General features: G+C 37.5%; 1 protein-coding gene across 1 annotated transcript in view; it reads left to right on the top strand.

The window, feature by feature from the left end:
* Positions 1-24517, top strand: part of LOC134533147 (glycine receptor subunit alpha-2-like) — a 118849-nt gene that overhangs the window by 38436 nt on the left and 55896 nt on the right. Inside the window, exon 4 of the mRNA XM_063370457.1 lies at positions 5983-6050. Within this exon, the coding sequence (XP_063226527.1) occupies positions 5983-6050 (68 nt within the window). The remainder of the gene's footprint in view (positions 1-5982; positions 6051-24517) is intronic.

Here is a 24517-nt window from a genome sequence, read left to right as displayed (position 1 = left end):
TTCTACTATCGCGAATGAAACTGGAATATAACATCGAGAAGCGATAAAATCAAGTTTTTATATCCACAACAAGTTCCGCATCTTAGAAGATCACTATTGAATCAAATCCTCAGTAAATGTAAAAAGTAAGAAAAAGCAGCGTCGAAGTTTACATCCAAGAACTTTTAATTTGTCCCTTGGGTGGATATAAAGCCCTTTTACATCAGTAAAAAAAGTGCGAACTTAAAAGCGATTCACTTCACATAAAAGTTTTAAATCTTTATAAAATTATTCACTGGTAATCTCTAAGTCGCGAGAAGACGGTTTATGTGGACTCTGTAACCTGGATTAACAGACTGTAGATGATAAAGAATAAAGTTCGTTAAAAATATTAGAACAAAATACTCAAATATTCAAAAATTATTTAAGTTGGAATAATTAATATGCAAGAAAATTATTGATATTGTGTTATCAGTTTCAGATTTACATAAACAACTTGGAATACTCTATAATTTAACAAAATATAGTATCGTATATGGAGCAAGGATGTTAGGAGAACTTGCCACGGCCTGTAGAAAATTACTGTTCCAGCACGTGTACTGAGTGTATTCAAGAAACCAATGAGTGCCAATCACGTGGAATGCGTGTGGAGCGCCGTGGAATGCGTGTGGAGCGCCGTGGAATGCGTGTGGAGCGCCGTGGAATGCGAATGCATTTACATTGCCGCTCCGCCGGCTCAAGCTACACTGTAATTTTTTGGTAAATGTAAAATTTCAGATATTTGTGCATTTCTACATTAACATGAAGACAAGTGTATCACTACAAAAGAGTTTTCCCAGTAATACTGGATTAGGATTCCCCTTACCCGGGAATTTAATTAGAGTTGTCATAGTACCGCCAATAGTTAAAAACTGCGCACATTAATAAGCATAATAAAACAGAATAAAGTCAAATTAAGATATATCTTATTATCTTTGCAATGTTTTTAAAAAAAATGTAGTTTGAATGAAACATCGATTAAAAAAGATAATAATTATTATGTGCCAATTTTCGTGCAAATTCCTCAGTATTATCTCGTAAAACGTATTTCATATACTCAAACATAACCATAGCCATGTTTTGTACAAAGTTACAATTTATTTCCTGTAGTACTACAAACTATTTCTTGGCAACTGGTTTCCAAAGGAATAATTTGTAAATGTAAAAAAAAATTCTGTGTAAAGTGTGATTTAAAAAATTCAACTAAATTACGGCGTACTCAGATTTTAACAATACTGACCCTGACTCAACAAGGTAAAGTTAATATGATTTTGCCAGTACGCATTTTCTCTTCCCCGTTGGAATTGCTGTATTCAGTATGTCGTATTATTTTAAAAGTGTTTCATTCATGTTACGACCATTGCATTTTCGTTCCCAAAAGGTTACATGAAACCTATACACAGGTGACTGGTAATTTTCCAGCACCAAAGTTGACAAAACTTGAATGACAAATAACGCGTCATAGATGTTGTCGATGAAATCGAGCCAGCGAGCATGATTCAAATTTGTGAGTACCCAATAGGTACATCGAGTGGTTAAAAGTTTTATCGCCGTAAGTCTACTTATTCTTAAGTTATTTTTTATGTTCTATCACAATAGGAACATCGCCCCATTTCTAAGAAGAACTAGGAGAGAAAAAAAACTCAACACTAGATTTGAAATATTTGAGACTCCTCAAAATATGACAGAAAATAATCATAAAAAGCTTTAGTGAAACGAAACCAGTAAAATACAATCGACAATTTCAGTTTCAGAATTTTTGCCTATTTATTAGTAATTCCCGCCGATTCCGCGATGGATTTCATTAACAGTGAGGTCCATCGATAGGGTGGTCATAAAAAAAACGGCGAAGACTGAAGTTTTGCTGTTAAGTGTTTCACTGATGGTAATAACGCATTTTTTTTTTTCGAGTGCCGTTGCCACCAATATATAGGGACGTGAAAATTTCGCGGTTTCGATGACCTTCAGGATAGTCTACACAGTCCTCTGTATACTCGGGCAAATAACGCCAGTTAGTTGGCTGCTGACTTGTGAGTCGTCTCAACTGGTTTGCCCGTGATTCGTTACTTCTTTGGTTGAGGGTTTCTCATTGGCCCAGAGTCGCCCAGACGAACAGTGAGCCAATAGCAAAAGCAGCTTAAATGTATACATATGTGTATGAATTTCAGACTATCGCGAAATGAATCTGCGAATTTTTCCGGTCTCTACCAATATAGGATACCTTCCCTTTCCGCCTTTTCGCTTTCGTCCCCCATCCCCCCTTTTTTCCAATTCTCCTGCCACCCAAAGCAGATACGGTTGTGGGGTGGCTCCCTACGCCGTACGTGGAGGTTAATTAGCCACTGTTTTATTTTTCCCCGCACCACGAGCGAGCACAGCGACCCCGAGTCTAACCTCGCAGGGGTCTCCCACCCGTGACCGACACAGCGGCTCGTAGCCACGTCCCGGAGCAGCAGAGCACGCGCGTGCCCAAGAGGGCGGGTTCCAAAACCACCCTCTGTTCTCTCGCAGGGAAGTAGGCCGTCGGCAAAAAAAACAAAAGCGACAACAAACTAAATCAAATCAAAAATCAATGGTTCTTCTCCTCTAAACGGATAAGGAAGATTTATTTTTACATCTCGCATGGCTTGTCTTTGGAGAAACAACGTCGTATCTCCAAGACGTCAAGAGTTTGGCTTGACGAGAAACAAAAAGAAATTGAGTACTGTAAGTTGTTTTCGTAAATTTTTTTAGGATTTATTGAAGCGAATTTGGTCCTTTTCACTGATCCTTTATTTAAGAAAATATAAATCTAAATTAAAATAAACTAAATAAAAATCAAAATAGAAGCGTTTATTATGAATGTTAATAATGAATGTCTATATTATGAACATAAAAAAATATATATTAAAAGTAGTGAAATGGGAGATATTGGTTGCCGTAATAAGATGAACTGTTCTCGTATTATTTTATTTATTTGTTTTACACTGTTACATGCCAACTAACTATTTGAAAAGTTCTATGTAAGACACTTAAAAAAGGTTATACTGACAAATTTATAATACAACTTTATAATTGATAATAACTAATTTTAAAATTTTGATTAACAATGAAAAATATAAAATATCTTCCTTAAGGCCCACACGCCATGTTTTATTATTTTATAGTCTTTAGTATTAGTTAAGGAATTTTTCAGTAATTTAACATGTTACCTCTCTTGGATTTGTGGTTTTGTCACGTAAATTTTCAAAGGATATTTACTTAGGGTAATAATTATAATGGGTGTAAAACTTCGCGCAAGGGATAGTAATTACGAAAACTTTCGTGCAGTTTACAACCATTATATTGCACTTAGTGAATATCTGCTGAAAATATTTGTCACAGAAAATCAAATGCTAGAAAGGTATCGTAACTCTTTGAGCAAAGTAATTCCACAAAGGTGAAAATATTAACTTTCATATGACACCGAGCTTATAAGTATGTTTCGATTTATTTTTAGCTTTTATAAAATCAAACTATCACTTACGCCAACTTGCTAGAAAATGTAAATTTAAAAAATTGCAAACATAGTTTAGGATGGGCCGAATTCGTGTGTTATTCATGTCCAAATTTAATACTTACACTTAAGTAAACTGTATTAAAATTACTCAATCTTCCTTTTTAAAACATTTTTTTTTAATTTATGTCCTTTTGTATCTGTGCTTACTACAAATACCTAATATCTCAAATCTTGCTTGGTTAGCTTCGGAGATATGATTTTTATAATACCTAATTCCCTCTTTCCATCCCCTTGACGATCAAGTTTAAAAAATAAAGCCATAGGTTATTTTGTATGCACGTTATTAGTGCATATTTCATTAACTACCACTCTAGACAATTTTTTTTCTGCGTACCAAACTTAATTCTTTCACATTCTCACGAAATGGTAAAAATAAGAAGTCTCAATTTTAATGTAGGCTATATTATTCATACTGTTTGTCTTAAGCTGTGGTTGATTAGCTTTGGAGATAATTTCAAAGTATAAAACCAAACCATTTTTATATCCATACAAGCGTAATTTTAAAAAATTATTTTAAATATTTTTGATAGTATTTATTTGTATGATGCAATTTATATCTAATATATTTCCTTATGCGTGCTTAATTTTTAAGACATTTTTTAAAATCATATTTACCCCAATTTCAGCCTCTTAGAAGTATAAATTTAACATTGATAAAAAATTGTGTAGTGTAGGTTGTATGCAATAATATTTTCATATCCTGACTCCTAATTTATTAACTTTGAAAACATAACTTTATTATAAATCTAAACTTGACCTCTTTTCACCCCCTTAGCGATCAATTTTAGAAAACTTGGTCAAACACAGTATGTAACATTGTATTAATGTTGTTCAAGATCAGTATCTTACCTCCCGCTTTGGTAGATTCATAGTTAATAATTTTTAATTCTTATAACTTAATTTACCTTATTCACACCCATTATGGATGAAAATTCAGATAATGTTGTAATTTTTTATATTTAATATTGGTATCCAATATTTTAACTATTTCTTTCTAGCTTTGCAATTTCGATTAATTATTGTAAAACCTTATATACCCTCTTTTTATTCCTTTATGGGTGAAATAAAGTACTTACCCTATACCCAAGAGTTTACGTTTGAGAAAGACCTTTACAACAATTGGATTTTCATAAAAAATAGTTCAGAAGTTTTCATGTAATGCCAGAACAAGGAGTCAAACCGAAAATAAATGTAAAACCTAATATTGGTTTTCCTAATAATGTAAATAGTCATTCACTGCAATGTTATTTTTCAAGTAATATACATATTATCCTGTACATGTAAATTATTTGTTTGGATTAGAAGGTTGCAACGCATATTTAGACTAAAATAATGCCACCTCTCCGAGTTTTATAATTTCCTAATATCACACTGTCACAAACAGCAATATTCGACCATACAAAACAAGCTAATTCCGATATTTTAAAAAACACAAGCTTTCCGAAACGTCTGTTGTATCGGATACGGTAGTTTACATTTAATTGTTCTGTTATTGCAGAAGATCGATGATGATTTATTAATAATCGCAGTGCTTGTTAAAAATACCTGTAAAAAACAACATTTTGAGCAAGTCATGCATTAAACTATTAGGAGAAGGTAGACGATAAAGTTTATTAACAAATAATTCACTACAGTGCCAACTACCAGCATCTTACAATCTCATAATAGCAAAATTAATTAGAATCAGATGGGAGGTATAACTTCAGGGAATGTATTTTTCGCGAAATAATGTGATCACTCGTTAGACTGCAATAAGGTATGCCCGTGCTAGTGATTTTTCCTTTGTAACTGGCAGCCGTCTGCTAGAGAAGTCATTGCCCTGTTTGGCCGGGCCATTCTGGACGCGTTTGCTTCCGCACTTATAGGCTATATGGTTGGTGTGCTGGCTGTAGACATGTGCCTGAAATAAACCCAGACAACCTTACAATGTTATAACTCACAGATGGCCTGGAAATCTTTTCGGGTTAAGTACATGACTTTAAACATATCCGTAAATTTACTATAAAAAATCCATGGTTAGAGACCTGTAAATTTCGCGATTTCAAATCCCTAAAGGATAGACTCCATGATCCTCTATGCCCTCGTGCAAATTACATCTGCTGATTGGTTACCGACTCGTAACACCTGTTGACTGGAATGATCGTGATTCGCTAATTCTTCTGTTAAAGATTTTTCATTGGCCTAGAGTCCTTCAGATAAACAGTGGCCCAGTCACTGAAGCAAAATAATGTCAAAAGTATTTGGACTCTATCCTATCGCGAAATGAATCCGCCAATTTTACAGGTCTCTATCCATGGTAATTTGTAACCAGTGATTAAAATAAATTTAAAATGAGAATTTTTAACATTCTATATCTGTGGAATAGTTGGTGTGACACGAGAGAAGCTTGTGTGGATTGTCAAGCGGGCGCTCGTATGTTGTTGCAGACAAGCCGACATCCGTGACGTGTGAGCTGTACATCAGGAGCTTCGGGTCAATCAGCCCTGTGACTATGGTGAGTGGTGCGCAGACACTTCCATTCCTCGTCTTTCTGTCTCGGGCCGCACTTCCCTCGCGAACATGCACTCGGCACACGGTGTAGTTCTGAATGCCAGTTGCAGGCGTGGTCCCGAGACATGAAGCTGGTTTTTCATCCTCGTTCGACCACATTTTCTGTTGCGCCGTTGTGTTTCGAGCGCTGAACGGAGACCATTTTTGTAACTTCGATGTGAGTCCACTTCTCGGGGTTGTTTATAGCTTTGTCTGCGCGAGCAGTCAATGCCGGCGTAATTTAATCAGACGTAAATATTAAGAGTGTTAATCATAAAATTTCAGATACGTATCAAAAAAATTATACTCTTTCTATCGTTATAGCCTCTTCTAGCGTGAAATATAGTCGTTAACGTGTAGTCCCATTACGTGTTAGCGCAACTTTTATAAGAATGATCGTTAGATCATTCTTGGGCTAAGATCAATGAATCGCGAATCAAAGAGCAGAATAATGATACTGGCCAAGAGTGGGGTAAAATCTACACTTGTTTTGCCATGGAGGTATTGACTCATGGAATGGGTGTCTTTTCTAAAGTTGAAGTCATTGGTTAGCAATACAAACCTTCACCATCAGTATTCAAAGTATTGTGTGTTTCCAACACGTAAGGTTATTGGGTTGGTTTCAATTCATTTTACTTTAGCTGTTATGGCATTCTGAAAGCCGTACAGTATTCAGTATTAAATTCTGTTTTGGGAAAGACCACAACTGTGATAATACTGTAAACAGACAGTATGTTATGGAACGTGATAATCTATGACTGTGTGATCTCTGCTTCATTCTTTTTTTTAATTCTATACGATGAAAAATATATGTTATGTAATGAAATCTGTGGAAACCAAAATGACGTGTTTGGGTCGCCGAGAGCATCGTTGAACAGAGTCCTCGCGTCCGACGAGGTCGGGTGAACAGTCGGCGCTGTGAGTCGCCGCCAGGCTTACGTCGCGTCGCTCGCCGCCTGTCGCGGGGCCTAACGTGAGGGCCTGTTGCTGCCAGGGCCGCAACTAGGGGGGAGCATACGCCCCGGGCGCAAAGCTGTGGGGGCGCCGAAATCGCTTGCATTGTAATTCCTACTACAACTGGTAACTGGTAAAAAGTTTTTTAACTTGCATGCCAGGAATGTCTAATCTGATTTACAATATAACGTCTCAACATATTTAATGAACAAGTCTAGTGATTATACGGACTACTTTATGGACATAGTGGGTTCATGCATGGAAAGTACAGTAGCACAGAAACTGTTACATGTAGGTATGGAAAATGCTTAAATAGCACCATTTTTCCGTGGGAGGGCCCCCGGACCCCCCCGTGTAAAAAAAAGAGGGGGGGGGGGGCCGCATAAATCCATTCATGCCCCGGGTGCCAGAGACTCTAGTTGCGGCCCTGGTTGCTGCAATACAGTCCGTGCCACCTAGCTTGCATCACATCTGTCAGTCTTCTGAAGGGGATACACACATAACTTCGAAACGCACAGCTCAGAACAGTCACAACTTAGAATTCTCGAAAACAGCCACATAGTTTAGAACTGTCATAAGTTAGAACGATCATAAATTAGAAATACATATCTTGGAAACACATAATGCAGAAACACAGTACTTAGAGACTGCGTAACTTAGAAAAAATAACTTAGAAACACACAACGCTGAACCACATAACTTAAATAAAAACCATAACTTGTATTCACAAACAACTAATAAACACACAATTTAGAACATTCATTACTTAGAAACACATAACATTGTGACACACAACTCCAAACCACCACACAATTTAGAAACGTCGTAACGTATAAAATATATATAACTATAACAACGTAGATACACATAATTTATAACTGTCATAACTTTTAAACACATAACGCATAAACACACAACGCCGAACCAACAACTTAGAAACTCACAACTTAGAACCGGCATAACTTAAAAATTCTATCTTTATGTTTCTAAGTTGTTTGTTTCTAAATTGTATGTTTTTAAGTTATAACAGTAACCCTCCTCTAAAGTAGTATCGATTGTCCACGTGTCGTTCTACAGCTGTTGTTTCTGCAACAGTGTTTGCGGACAACTGCGTGTGGTTTTCGTTGTTCGTGAACAAAACATCATGTGTTGCCCTGCTGGTGAACAGTTTGGTAACTTGGTACCCGCCGGTACTACTACTCTCTAGAACTGTCGAAGTCGAGCCACGTGACATGGCACAGACTTTACGACAGAGACATGTCAATGAGTGATGAAACTTTCGGTTGTGGTGGGCCGCGAAACAGCCGTTCAGTTTCTTGATGCAATAAATCATTACTTATAAGTCAATAAACATTTTTTCTACTAAAGCCCTAGAAACATGAGTACATATTAGTCTTACATAGGGCCAAAAAATACATACACATACACATATTATTTAAATTAATTCGTATTTGAATGCTTGTTTTTTATAGTCCAAGGATAGATTAGTGTCTGCTGAAGGACAGACCAAAAGAAAGAATACCACACAAGTGGAGTGCAGCTTTCATCAATGGCACCAACATTAGCGATTCGTTTCCACCCTGAGCCAACTTTGAGAAACTCTGACAGTCTGTGTGGTGTTGTTCGTCTAATATTTGACAGTCATCGAACGTAGTTCGAGTCTCCTTCTGCCACAAGTAGTGGTCAACAGTAGTTCTGTCAACAGTAGTTGTTGACAATTACTCGTGGTCGCCAGTGTTCGTGAATAAGCTTTACTAAGTGACCGTCATGTCTGATGCAAGTTGCGTGGCATGGACTATAGTTCAGCTAGGACTGTTGGACGAGGAAGGTACCCCAGAGTCAGAGCAGGCCAGAGTGACGTCAGCGGCTCGGAGATCTTCCTCCTCGGCACGTGACCTCGGCGCGGGGTCGTGCAAGTTGACGTTCCCGCCGCAGCGCGGCGCCACGTCCGTTCATCTACGGACCCGCAGCACCCGAAGCGACGCGGCTGGGAATTACGATCCATTCACGGACCTACTCGACGAATACTGCGCCTCAAAGAGACTACGTGTTCGTCGTAGTTCCAGTCGACTGGGTCTCCGTAGACTGGAAGCCGGAATTCGGTTTCCGATTACTAGGGACACCTGTATTTCGCGAATACCTTTCGTGTCAAGGTATTTCACAAAATACTGTAGCTTTTCTCCTGTGGTTATTGGCTGAGGTCGGTGAGAGGTGTCGTCCCGGTCTTGACGGGGCCAATGAGAAAGTTGGTCACCGTACTGCTGCACCCTCACAATTTGCTATGACTCTTAGAAAAAGCTACAGTGTTTTGTGAAATACAGGTGTCCCTACCGATTACTGTCTCCCGTTTTAAAAATAGGGGAAAATCATGCACTGGTAAAATATTACCCTCGCGTAGACTTAGCAAGGTTTTAAACTTTTTTTTTAACTCCATGATTAGTCTTGCGAACTAATGTTGGATGTATGTGAACTTGGTGTCTGTGAAGTTACGGACAAATCTGTGAATCAGCTGAATAATTTGATTTTATAACCAAGTTCTTCGTAAATTTAAGGTGGAAATCTTTAAAAATGAAGGATAAAAACCGTAATGTAGACCACTGACTGAGACCAGCAACAGTTGGCATGCCTGAGAGCTCGCGCGTAATTTATCCCTTCAATGAACTAACTGCGAAATTCTTTTTTATTATATTAAAGAATTCCTTTTTTACTCGGGCTTTGAGTTCAGCTCTACCCAACGGAGTGGATTTCTCAGTTGGTTTTGATTTCAATTTAAAATTTTGTCTATAAAAGTTCAAATATAAGCATTTTCCAGTCGTGGAAACACAGAAAGTACTTTCCTAGAGACGGACTTGCACTGCAATCAGTCAAATAGTACTGTCAATACGTAATTTAGATAGTAACGAAATACTTTTTGAATTTAAGGGAAAAAAAATCGCCGTATCAGTGAACTGCAAACTTCTCTGTACAGTTCGGGCAGATGTCGTACGTTCATTGGCTGCTTAATTTATGAACTTATCAGACGGCCTTCTTCAGTGGCAGGTTTATTATTAGCACAGAGATTTCCACATTGACACTGGGTCAATAGAATGCCTGTCAAATATGTACAAGTGTTGAAATTGCGGAAAGACTGCGCAGTTTTTTGCTCCGATCATTATCCATTTGTTTGTAAAAGTTTTGAAAGGTGGGATGAAGAAAATGTTTTACGCACGATGGTAGTCCGCGGAGGTAGAGTGTGGTGAAGCTTGCCACGCAGTGAGAACAGAATCTGAGGCAAGCCGAAAACGTTAAGTGATTTCATGTAACTTACCAAGATCACTCATATTTCATCACATCTGGAAGAACTCGTAGCTGTATTCAAAGCAAAAAAACGGCAGAGAGAGCTAAATTGACTCTACGATAGAGCAAACTCTGCGAGGCAATAGTTAGCAACGATGTGTACCAAAAGTAGGAGTGAAACTGTTATTATCAATGCAAAATACCTAATGAAATAAAACAAGAATTATTTGAACATAATATTAAAATCATTCCGTTGGCACAGGTGCAGGTAGATTTCGAAGTACGTATTTCTTCGGGAATGTTCTGGATACTTTTAGATACTTCTGGAACATTTTTATATTAATTTAGGTAAATAACATCCTACATGTTCACGAAAATTCCAAAATGTACGCTAAAAAATTATAGGTTTTTTCTAATAAATCATAATGGATTTGATATCATCCTCACTAAAAGCGTTATAATTTAATTTTCCTTGAAACCATGTTATTTCCACCCTTCGTAATAATGTTTTTTCGTATATAAATTTTTTTAATATAATATTTATAAGGATTACCAACAATTTTAACGGATTTGATAGCATACCTACTAAAGTAGTTAAGATTTTTTTTGTCGTACAATCCCTTATTTTCCACCCGTTGCAGTAATTATTTCAGGCAAAAGTTGTAGATAATATCTATAAATGTTACAATAAATATGCCGGTTTTGATGGTGTTTATAATACGAAAATTGTGAATTTATGTACGTTTTGAAGAAAACCTATTTTAACCGTTAATGAATTTTTATATGGTTTTTCTTTTCATAGATCATAGACTCTAAAACCATCGTCAAATCAATAGTTTATATTTATTTATTTATTTATTTATTATTATTATTTGAGTGCCTACCAACAGTCAAAGCCTTTAACAGGTAGGCACTAAACAAATATTACATAAAGAAACAACAATAACATACACAAAACACAATGATAAACACAACAATAAAAATGGGACAACACAAACATAAACACATGACAAAGGACCCTTATAAGATTAAGTAGCTAAATTTGTCAAATTTAAATTAATTCTTATCAATGAAATAACAATAAAACATTATTTACATCAGAAGTTATCTTAACTGCAAGAAAATTAAGAATTCAAAATATCTTTCATAGAGAATTGTGCCCTTTGGAAAGGGTCTAAATCTTTCAAAATATCATTACAATTATCAGTACACCGTTTTGATAGCTCATTTTTTATATGATACGTTCGAAAGGGTCGCATTGTTCTATGATTGAATGAAGGAACTCGAAGACCAATTTTGTTTAATATTTCAGTGCTGTGGTAAACATTTATAAAACAATTTATTACAAAAACAGTATCAGAAACTTTCCTTCTAAACTGCAGTGTATGCGTGTTCAGGGTTTCAAGGATTAGATCGTAGTTAAAATTCTCTGAATTATCATCTATTAAATGTTTGTTATAAATGTATCTGAACAATTTCTTTTGTATATTTTCAAGTCTATTTGAGTCAGTGGTAGTTATAGAGTTCCAGATGACAGAGCCATACTCTAATCTCGATCTTACTAAGGTAAAATAAAGACTAATTACAGAATCAAGAGAGCTAGCCAAATAAGTTAAATATTTTATAAGCCCAATTATTTTGTTTGCACTTGCAATTAAATTATCCACATGGTGATGAAAGTAAAATTTTGAATCTAACAGAATACCTAGATCACGCATACAATAAGTTCTCTGTATCATGTTGTTGTTTATTACATAGTTAAAATTTTCTGTATATGTTTTCCTAGAAACTGATATTATTTTAATCTTCTTAAGATTTAATTTCATTCCGTTAGTTTGACACCACTTAGTTACATTATTTATATCTTCTTGCAACAATAAACAATCACTTGGTGTTCTAATGGTACTATATATTTTTAGATCATCCGCATAGAGCAAAGCTCTCGAATGCTGAATAACATTAACTATGTCGTTTATAAAAATTACAAATAAGTAAGGTGATAAGGTTCCACCCTGAGTAACACCAGACGGTGCATTAAAAGATGAAGATAAAGTGCTACAAATACAAACAGCAAAGGATCTTTCATTTAGATAGTTACAGAATCAATTAGTGTAGGAGGCATTCAAACCAAAACTAGTTAATTTATCTACAATTAGAGAGTGCTTGCATGTATCAAATGCTTTACTTAAATCGAAATATATAGCATCCACTTGTTTGCGGGATAAAATTTCGCCGTACGTATAATTAACAAACGCAAATAAATTTGTGATCGTAGTTTTACCAGGTACAAAACCGTGTTGACTATCCGCTATTAAATGGGATGTATGAAAAGAAATATGTTTATGTATAATTTTTTCAAAAACTTTAGAAAAGCCACATAAAAGTGATATCGGTCTATAATTAGTAACTAATTGTCTATCGCCTTTTTTTAATACTGGGACAACAATAGCTTGTTTCCATAATTTTGGATAGATTCCAGAAGTCAGACTTTTATTGAAAATGTGAGCTAATATAGGTACTAATATCTCCTTGCAGCCTTTAATAATAAAGTTGGGAATACCATCTACTCCTGCTGATTTGGTTGATTTTAGACATTTAATAGCCCAAAGAACGCGGCTGATTGTAATGATAGGTGGCATTAAAGTAGTATAGGAATGACGGTCCGAGATCAGGCCTCAGGCGGTGGTGCTTGGTGCCGACTCCGCCATCTTGGATTTGTGATGTCACGACGGCAAAAATTCCTCAAAATTCCTCAAAATTGACTCAAAATGACTCAAAATTTCCCGTTTTAAGAAAAAATTTCCCGTTTTCGAGGGAAAAATTCCCGTTTCGAGGGAAAATTTCCCGTTTTAGTCCTTAAAAATCCCAGCGGCTAGAAATGTCCTGATAGAGGCTTAAGCATCCTTAACTCAAGCCTCAGTTAAGCCTCTATCAGGATGTGACCTTGACCATTGACCTTGACCCCGACGGTCATCTTGGATCCACCATCTTGGATGACGTCATTTCGTTTTCTCGAACATTCCGGCATTGTGTTATCCGCCATTTTGAATTATGACGTCACCGTTGCAATTTCCGTTACGGCCGCCATCTTTAAATTTATTATCCGATTTTAATGAAAAAAATATAAAAATTATAAAAAAATTAAATAATAAAATTTTTAATAAAATATTTAAAAAACAAACATTTACGACACGGAGCTCGGAGTCCTCGGTTCAAACCCGACGAGTGCAAAAAAAATAAAAACGGCGGCCGATCCTTCCCCCGCGGTGGCTGCGGGCATACTGACTCCCTCCACTTTTTTTTCAAAGCATATATATATCGTCAGGTAGTATGACGTCATGTCCGCCATCTTGTCCTCGTCTGCTGGAAGCCATCATCAGTGTATCGTCGGCGAGAGTGCGCTGACGCCATGTTAGTTTAATTCTTATCCGCTAGAGTGCAGTAATCATTTATTATTGCTGTGACACCCGACATCTTGTCATTTGGCCGCCATCTTGAAAATCCATAATTATTTAGCTAGAAATTCGGGAAAAATTCCAAAATTCATTAAATAAATTTGTAATCTATATACTGATCGATTAGGTCGACTAAGGTCCTTGGTACGATCTAGGACGATGCAAAAAAAATTAAATATAACATCAATTTAACATAATAGTAACAGGTTCGAGGAATTAAACACCACAAGTTCTTTTACAAACATAATATTTATTACATAATTTCTATTCTACTACAGGATCATTTGCGGAAGCCAGCAATCTTATAATCATTTAGTTCCGCAGCGGTGTGAAATGACTAATTCTTAGCTCCAATCGGTTTATACTAGACAGAGTCCAGCCAGAACCTTTACAGACATAGTCCACCTCTTCTTGACAGAGTTTCTGAATACCGTTTTTAACAGTTTGCTTCACATCGTTAGAACTGTAAATTACTGCAGCCGATGTCTTAAATGCACACTTCTTCACTTTGTCATCGAACGGATATGGCTTTCCATATATAGAGTCCAACCACAAGTTATATTTCAAAGGTCCGTTTGTTGCTACATCATCAGTAAGCTGATTGATTATGTACTCTCTGATATCATCAAGAAAATTACAAATGTCTTTCGACTCACCTAACGTATTTAAATAATAGTAGTCCTTCAATGTTCCACGAAATGCAGACTGTGCCAAGTAGAAGCCATTATCGTTCACTTGTAATGCGCCGAACACAGTCTTAGGTTTATTTTCCTGTTCAGACGTCATACCAATCGGTTGCTGCACATCGGTTTTCTTGCTTGTACGCTCACGAGCCTTCAACCTAAACCGAGGAGTCGAAATTTCTGCAGGTAGTTCAGCAGTAGGCACACGGACTTCACCTTTACAGTTTTTCGCATGTCGTCGCAAATTATAAATTCGAGTAAACCATTCATGACACTCATCACATCGAAACTTCATGCGAGATGGATTCTTCGTGCATTTGCTCCGCTCATGTCTTCGTGCATCATGAGCAAATGCGAACGACGTATCACAGTAGCTGCAAGGATACCGTGGTAATGAAGACGAACCTTTCAGATCCGATCCAGATACTGACGTTGCCGCAGTTGCACCATCTCCAGGCATACTCTTATGAACATCAATGCATCGTTGTTGCGTCGAAACCTTTACTTTCTGCCGAACAGCAGGACCTTTGCATGCCTTCATGTGCGTTTTCATATTATCTTTTCTGGCAAACTGCTTATGACATTTCTCACAAACAAACATTTTACGATATAGGTTCTTGGCACATTCTCTATTCTCATGTCGTCGAGCATTGCTGTTGTTTGAGAAAATCTTGTCGCAGTAACAGCACCGATGTTCGTTAGTTGTTGTCGATTCGGCATCCATTGAAGTCTCCATTGATGGCGAACCAGCGTTCGCCGAGTTTCCCTGTGCAGCCAGCACTAGCGGCATTAAAGTCTCTTCTGCTGACGGTACCACGTCTGTTGAAGTCTCCTCCAGTGTTGACATCGACGTTGCCAACGGGATCTGCTCCACCATCGTCGACGCTGACGTCATGGTTCCCGCAGTCGATGGTACAACCTCCATCGAGTTCGTCGTTAAAGTCGGTAAAGATGCCATCGAGTTCGCAAGAACAGGTAATTACGTGATTAATGCACCAGAAGAAACAAACTGGGTGATCCTTACACCGACGACGTCAGTAACAAACTAAGCATCCTGTTGTCTAGAGCTCGCTTATATATACATGCACCGTATGGAACAATACGCTAGTCAAATCAAGAACCATTTACAATAATACTAGAGTCAAAACAACATTAAAAATAGAAGGACCATCAACGAAAAGGCAGCACATTTGGAAGCACCGACAACGAAAAGGCAGCACATTTGGAAGCACCGACAACGAAAAGGCAGCACATTTGGAAGCACCGACAACGAAATGGCAGCACATTTGGAAGCACCGACAACGAAATGGCAGCACATTTGGAAGCACCGACTACGAAAAGGCAGCACATTTGGAAGCACCGACAACGTAAAGGCAGCACATTTGGAAGCACCGACAACGTAAAGGCAGCACATTTGGAAGCACCGACTACGAAAAGGCAGCACATTTGGAAGCACCGTCATCGAAAAGGCAGCACATTTGGAAGCACCGACAACGTAAAGGCAGCACATTTGGAAGCACCAACAACGAAAAGGCAGCACATTTGGAAGCACCGACAACGAAATGGCAGCACATTTGGAAGCACCGACAACGAAATGGCAGCACATTTGGAAGCACCGACTACAAAAAGGCAGCACATTTGGAAGCACCGACTACGAAAAGGCAGCACATTTGGAAGCACCGACTACGAAAAGGCAGCACATTTGGAAGCACCGTCATCGAAAAGGCAGCACATTTGGAAGCACCGACAACGTAAAGGCAGCACATTTGGAAGCACCGACAACGTAAAGGCAGCACATTTGGAAGCACCGACTACGAAAAGGCAGCAGATTTGGAAGCACCGTCATCGAAAAGGCAGCACATTTGGAAGCACCGACAACGTAAAGGCAGCACATTTGGAAGCACCGACAACGTAAAGGCAGCACATTTGGAAGCACCGACAACGAAAAGGCAGCACATTTGGAAGCACCGACAACGAAAAGGCAGCACATTTGGAAGCACCGACAACGAAAAGGCAGCACATTTGGAAGCACCGACAACGAAAAGGCAGCACATTTGGAAGCACCGACAACGAAAAGGCAGCACATTTGGAAGCACCGACAACGAAAAGGCAGCACATTTGGAAGCACCGACTACGAAAAGGCAGCACATTTGGAAGCACCGACTACGAAAAGGCAGCACATTTGGAAGCACCGACAACCAAAAGGCAGCACATTTGGAAGCACCGACAACGTAAAGGCAGCACATTTGGAAGCACCGACAACTAAAAGGCAGCACATTTGAAAGCACCGCCAACGAAAAGGCAGCACATTTTGGATGCATCATCGAATAAGGCAGCACATTTTGGATGCATCATCGAATAAGGAAGCACATTTGGAAGCTCCATCAACTAAAAAAGGCAAAAAGGAAGCACAAGTTACGAGATCTAAGTCTTAGTAAGAAATCATAATACAAGAAATAAAAACATTACATTCTTATAATTTAAATTATTTATTTTATTGCTTTACATTATACAAATGCAAGTAAAACAAGTCAATATTGTATGTAGCCAGCATTCCTCAGTTCCTTGAGTATGAAGGATATTTCTTTGATGCACGAATAGTTTCCTGCACAAAGCGAACCATGTAGAAGTCTTAGCCGGTCAACCAATATGTTTGGATCTTTCCATGATGTGTAATCATTCTCTTCTACCACCATCTTCCTTGCACCTTTATAATAAATATTATGATCTCTGGTGTCTTCCGTTTTACCACCAACCTCAGGGTAACTTTCATGTTTGAGACGGTGATCATCACAAGCTTGATCAGATTTTTTTAATATATCACATCGTTTCCATCGTTTCGGTCTCAGGACACCGCCACATTCTTCGATCTTGGCAGCTTTAGGTGCTTCATCATAGTCTATGTCTTTGTCAACAGCCTCAGAGTCACTGTAACAATCACCGTAGAAGGAATCGTCTTCACCCAATTTACCGTAATAATTCGATGTTGATGATGTTGAAGTGTCTTCATCGTCTTCATGCTTCCTTTTTAGGAGTCCATCATTTTTACAAAGTAGGAAAGATCTACTTGAATTCGGCTGGAATATATTCTCACTTTTCACGTTAAGGATTCTTCCATTGTCTTCATTCTTCCGTAAATCATCAACCTTCTTCAATTTAAGTTCTTTGTCGAGATCGGAAGAGCCAAGAAAATTATTGTCGTAATGCAGATCACTCTTCCTTAGGCTAGTAGATTCATCGTTGTCCTCTAGCTTGTACGCAGGCTTGGCGCTACAAGTTCTGCCATGTCTTTTTAGGCTCTCTCTCCGTGTAAACGACTTGCTACATCGAACACAACTTATCATATTGCGCAGTGGATTTTTAACACAGTCATTCTTCTCGTGTTGTCTTTTATTCTTTCTCAAGATAAACTCTTTACTGCAAAACTTACACCTATGTTCTTTCGATACAGCGTCAGATCCCAAATCGGAATTCATATTAGTTACTGAGACTAATGCCAGATACCAATTGAGTGTTTTAAATTAGATTCAATACTTAAATAGAAATTTTTTCATATTTCATCAGCGAGAATTAATATATCTCATGCAAAAGTACTTTATGCATGTAGTTCTGCTTTTCAACAACAGATGTCGCCACATGTTGCTTGCAGGTAAATAATATTTAGTCATTTTATGCGGGATGCGGGATGCTCACTAACGATCGCAAAAGAAGGATGGCTTCGTTAGACTCCAAGGAAAAGGAAGTTCGTCTTGCATGTTGGTGCTCCACAGATGTCTCATGGCGTAATATTAATTTGACTGAGTAATGATATTTGTTAATTCCACCTGATAAAAATATTGCAAGTTTTAATTTAGTAGCAGAAATTATCGAATTAAATGTAACGCCAAATAAAATGACATGTCTCATTAGAACAAAAAAAAATCCATGCAGAGAGCGGTTTCTCAGAATAGTCAGAAACACTTGAAGAAACCACAGGAATGATTGCAAGAACACGGGAAAAACCATCAAAATATTGTCAAGAATAATCAGGAGCACACTGAGAAAACCACCATAATATTAACAATAATAATCGGAAGCACACAGAGAAAACCACCACATGTTTTCTTTGATATCATAAAATTACAAGAAAAAATATCTAAAAATAAAAATAAATTAATAAAAAATAAAAAAAATAAAAAAAATGCATAAACAGTTTTTGCTAGCTTGTAAACTTATCATTGTTGAGCAAAGATAGAGTTCTTGTACAAGCCAGAAATTTATGCGTCGTTCGCATTTGCTCATGATGCACGAAGACATGCGCGGAGCAAATGCACGAAGAATCCATCTCGCATGAAGTTTCGATGTGATGAGTGTCATGAATGGTTTACTCGAAATTATAATTTGCGACGACATGCGAAAAACTGTAAAGGTGAAGTCCGTGTGCCTACTGCTGAACTACCTGCAGAAATTTCGACTCCTCGGTTTAGGTTGAAGGCTCGTGAGCGTACAAGCAAGAAAACCGATGTGCAGCAACCGATTGGTATGACGTCTGAACAGGAAAATAAACCTAAGACTGTGTTCGGCGCATTACTAGTGAACGATAATGGCTTCTACTTGGCACAGTCTGCATTTCGTGGAACATTGAAGGACTACTATTATTTAAATACGTTAGGTGAGTCGAAAGACATTTGTAATTTTCTTGATGATATCAGAGAGTACATAATCAATCAGCTTACTGATGATGTAGCAACAAACGGACCTTTGAAATATAACTTGTGGTTGGACTCTATATATGGAAAGCCATATCCGTTCGATGACAAAGTGAAGAAGTGTGCATTCAAGACATCGGCTGCAGTAATTTACAGTTCTAACGATGTGAAGCAAACTGTTAAAAACGGTATTCAGAAACTCTGTCAAGAAGAGGTGGACTATGTCTGTAAAGGTTCTGGCTGGACTCTGTCTAGTATAAACCGATTGGAGCTAAGAATTAGTCATTTCACACCGCTGCGGAACTAAATGATTATAGGATTGCTGGCTTCCGCAAATGATCCTGTAGTAGAATAGAAATTATGTAATAAATATTATGTTTGTAAAAGAACTTGTGGTGTTTAATTCCTCGAACCTGTTACTATTATGTTAAATTGATGTTATATTTAATTTTTTTTGCATCGTCCTAGATCGTACCAAGGACCTTAGTCGACCTAATCGATCAGTATATAGATTACAAATTTATTTAATGAATTTTGGAATTTTTCCCGAATTTCTAGCTAAATAATTATGGATTTTCAAGATGGCGGCCAAATGACAAGATGTCGGGTGTCACAGCAATAATAAATGATTACTGCACTCTAGCGGATAAGAATTAAACTAACATGGCGTCAGCGCACTCTCGCCGACGATACACTGATGATGGCTTCCAGCAGACGAGGACAAGATGGCGGACATGACGTCATACTACCTGACGATATATATATGCTTTGAAAAAAAAGTGGAGGGAGTCAGTATGCCCGCAGCCACCGCGGGGGAAGGATCGGCCGCCGTTTTTATTTTTTTTGCACTCGTCGGGTTTGAACCGAGGACTCCGAGCTCCGTGTCGTAAATGTTTGTTTTTTAAATATTTTATTAAAAATTTTATTATTTAATTTTTTTATAAATTTTATATTTTTTTCATTAAAATAGGATAATAAATTTAAAGATGGCGGCCGTAACGGAAATTGCAAACTGTGACGTCATAATTCAAAATGGCGGATAACACAATGCCGGAATGTTCGAGAAAACGAAATGACGTCATCCAAGATGGTGGATCTAAGATGACCGTCGGGGTCAAGGTCAAAGGTCAAGGTCACATCCTGATAGAGGCTTAACTGAGGCTTGAGTTAAGGATGCTTAAGCCTCTATCAGGACATTTCTAGCCGCTGGGATTTTTAAGGACTAAAACGGGAAATTTTCCCTCGAAACGGGAATTTTTCCCTCGAAAACGGGAAATTTTTTTCTTAAAACGGGAAATTTTGAGTCATTTTGAGTCAATTTTGAGGAATTTTGAGGAATTTTTGCCGTCGTGACGTCACAAATCCAAGATGGCGGAGTCGGCACCAAGCACCACCGCCTGAGGCCTGATCTCGGACCGTCATTCCTATACTACTCATTAAGTTAGTTTCATACTTATGTGTTTGTGGTTGGAACTGCACATCACGTGGCTGATCATAAACTTCAGCAAAATGTTTACCAAAGGAATTGGCAACAGCAGCTGGATCACTTAATAGTAGGGGAGGACGGGGCAAGTTGACGAGCGGGGCAAGACGACGAATGACTTAGTTCCACGTCATGTTATTAGATAGCACCACCTAACAGACACTAATAGCGCTCCACACTGGTGGGCACTAAAGAATCGCACAGTGAAGCCACTGCCACCATTTAGTTGTTTGTTAGATGATGTTCGTACATTTGGTCTGACGTATTGTAATTTTCAAGAACTTCGAAGTAATATCTCATGGACAAACAGGTAAGATATTTGGTTATTCAATGCCACACATTATTACCTTAGACAATATACTTTTCGTACCACTATATATTGTTAACCTTTTACATTTTTTCCTAGCGAAAAAATCCAATACTAATAACATTGCTGATCGGGGCAAGTTGACTGGGGCAAGATGACGACTCGTCATCTTGCCCCAAGTGCTTTTTAACAGTTGTTTTTTAATTGTTCATGCCCTACAGGCTTTCATTAAACAAAAATTCTAATTAAAAAGTATTTAGCCTACCTAATTGTATTTTCTTCCTAGGAAATGCCTATTCATGGTGGAAGATTTCGAGAAGTTTTCACTGAAGAGCAGCTAGAATATTTAAGGAACTACTCGACAGCAATGGATAACATGTTTTTTGGGATGACAAAGCAGGAATGTAGAAAACTTGTGTTTTACTTTGCAGAATATAGTGGAATTTCGCATCCGTTCAATGTGGAGACCAGGATGGCAGGTGAGGATTGGTTGGCTAGTTTTATGAAAAAATGAAAGTTCAGTCTTCGGAGACCAGAGGAAACATCCATTGCCAGAGCAATGGGCTTTAACAAGCCAAATGTTGACAAGTTTTTCTTAATTTTGAAATAAGTGCGGGAAAAACATAGATTTCCAGCTTCTGCCATTTACAATGCAGATGAATCTGCACTTTCCACTGTATCTTATAGGCTACCAAAGGTTATTTCACCCACAGGAAGTAAGAGTGTTTCCAAGATCGTTTCGGCAGAGAGAGGAAGAAATGTTACTATTATTTGTTGCATTAATGCTTGCGGATATTACCTGCCCCCTTTTTTGGTTTTCGCAAGAAAACGGATGCGGCCTGAACTTGTGGAAAGAGCCCCTCCGGGAACCGTTGGACATTGCAGTGATAATGGTTGGAGCAATGGAGAAATATTTGTGTTGTTTTTGAAACATTTCGAACTACATGTGAAACCAATCAGTGAATTTCACGTGCTGTTGCTTGTTGACAACCATAAAACACACGTAACACTGGAGGCTATAAACTTTTGCCGGGAAAATCACATCGTTATGGTCGGATTTCCACCCCACACTACCCATCGTCTTCAAATGCTGGATGTTTCCTTTTTTGGGCCATTAAAAACCTATTACAGTCAAGCTTGTGACAACTCAATGGTCACTAATCCAGGGCAAGCCATAACTGACAAAAAAAAATTGGTGAGCTACTGATCACTGCTTATTTAAAAGCAGCTACAGTCGGTAATGCAGTCAATGGGTTCCGAGAATGTGGAATTGAGCCTTATGATCCCCTTGTGTTTACTGAGCATGATTTAGCAGCAGCGAACCCCACCGATCATGATCTTGCTATGGAAAAAGCAGTTAATGAACATCAGGCAGAGAAAACTGAAGAACCAGGACCTTAAAGAAATGCTACTTCCATTGAGCCAGGACCATTAAGAAATGCTACTCCCATTGAGCCAGGACCTTCAAGAAACGACATTTCCATTAAACCAGGATCTTCAAGAAATATTTCTCCGATTGAGCCAGGACCTTCAATAAATACTTCTCCCGCAGCTTCCATTGAGCCAGGACCTTCAAGAAATGCTACTCCCGTTGAGCCAGGACTTTCAAGAAATGCTACTCTCATTAAGATAGGGCCTATAATAAATGCTACTCCTGTTGAGCCAAAAATGTGCCGAAGTGTTTTCGATTTCAAACCATTGCCTAAAGAAAGATCATATGTGAGAAAAAGGATAAGTCATAAGCAATGTGCAAGTGTCATCACAAGCTCACCCATGAAAGCGATGCTGGTTCAGAGAAAAGCTCAGAGGATAGAACAAGAACGTTTGAAGCAATAAAGAAATGAGTCTCGAGATGCAAAAAAAGGAACTGTTACTAAGAAACTGAAGTTCGATTCTCGAGAAAAATCCAAGAAGCTCCAACTTTCGCCAGGCATGACTTCAGCTCAAATATCCGAAGTGCAGTGTCTTGTGTGTGATGAGATTTATGTCGACCCTCCATCAGAAGATTGGATCGAGTGTTGCAAATGCCACATATGGTGGCATGAGGACTGCTCGAACTTTGAAGGAGGAAAATTTATTTGCGATTATTGTTTATAAAAACACCAACTCTGAATTAGTTATGTAAGTTAACTATTAATTGTAATTTTCAACAAACCAAGCCTTTAATAATATGCCATATATGTAAAAAAAGCATGTAACAATGTTAAATTAGTTAATTTACATTAGTTTGCATTCTAAGAATAAATATGTTTAAACTTGTGCAGAAATGTCATCTTACCCCGTAGTCAAAGTCATCTTGCCCCGGTAACGGGGCAAGATGGCACATTTGCATTATATTTTTAAAAGGGCAGAATTTTGGAGATAATATAGAAATATAGATTTTTCCATGTAGTTACACCACGACAAAAGACTATTCTAATCGTGTGTGGAAAGAAGGAAATCGTATTTCCAAAATTAAAATTAGAAAAAATGACGAACTCTTAACATCGCCAACTTGCCCCGTCCTCCCCTACGTTATTTTCGATAACTTCAAGAGACTGTTTGTAACCTTCCTTCATAATTTTAACATAGTTCCAAAATTTAGATGGGGATGATTTTATTTTGTTATTTATATTTTCAATCCATTTGTTTTTATCTGATTTTATTTTTATTTTCACTAGTCGTCTTAAGTCTGAAAATTTATGGTACTGAATTTCATTATTTGTTTTTTTGTACTGCCTAAATGAGTGTTCTTTGCGTTTCAAAAGATAAATAAGTTGTTTCGAAAACCAATGTGGGTATTTAGATTGAAATTTTGTTGAGAGAGGAATACAATGTTCCAATGCATTTACCATACTATTTGTTAAATATTCAACCATATCATTTACATTTTCCATATGATAAATACAATCCCAATTTAATTTTAGTAAAATCTCATAGAGAGAAAGGTAATCACCTTTACTGTAGTTCCTGAAGCTTGATTGATAATTAGGGTTATTAGAATTATCTTTATTGGAATAAGTTTTAATGACAATGTCTAGAGCAGGATGAGAGTTATCTTCATTGACAAACGGGTCGGGATGTTTATCAATACTAATAACATTCATGTTAGAGAATACAAGATCAAGCATACTATAAAATGATAAAGTATTATTATGTTGTTCTAAGCCAAGCGTGTTGATTATTTCAAGTAGAAACTGTCCTTTAATTTTGTTGTAGTAATGACGTACATTTTGTGTATGGCTGTACTTCCAGTCAGTCCCTGGCACGTTAAAGTCACCAGTGAGAATAATAGGGTAAGGATATCTACTAAGATTGGCTTCCAAAAAAGAAAAATAATTTTTAAAGTCATTAACAGAGAAATAGGGGGTAATATAAATATTGCCTACTAAGAACTTTGTGTTATGTCCATTATCAATTTCTACCCAAACTGCATCAACTTCAGGTATATTAAACTCCGTTTTATACAAAACATTTGAGAAACTACATTTGTCAACTGCTATTAATGATCCTCCCCCACGTTTCATTGTAGTTGTATCATAATTACGATCCTTGCGGAAAATTTGAAAGTTATCATTGAAATAATGAGAGTTAATTGAATTTTCAT

The sequence above is a fragment of the Bacillus rossius genome, chromosome 6, assembly GCF_032445375.1.
Source record: "Bacillus rossius redtenbacheri isolate Brsri chromosome 6, Brsri_v3, whole genome shotgun sequence".
NCBI classification, from domain to species: domain Eukaryota; kingdom Metazoa; phylum Arthropoda; class Insecta; order Phasmatodea; family Bacillidae; genus Bacillus; species Bacillus rossius.
This window is presented reverse-complemented; position numbering and strand designations above follow the sequence as displayed.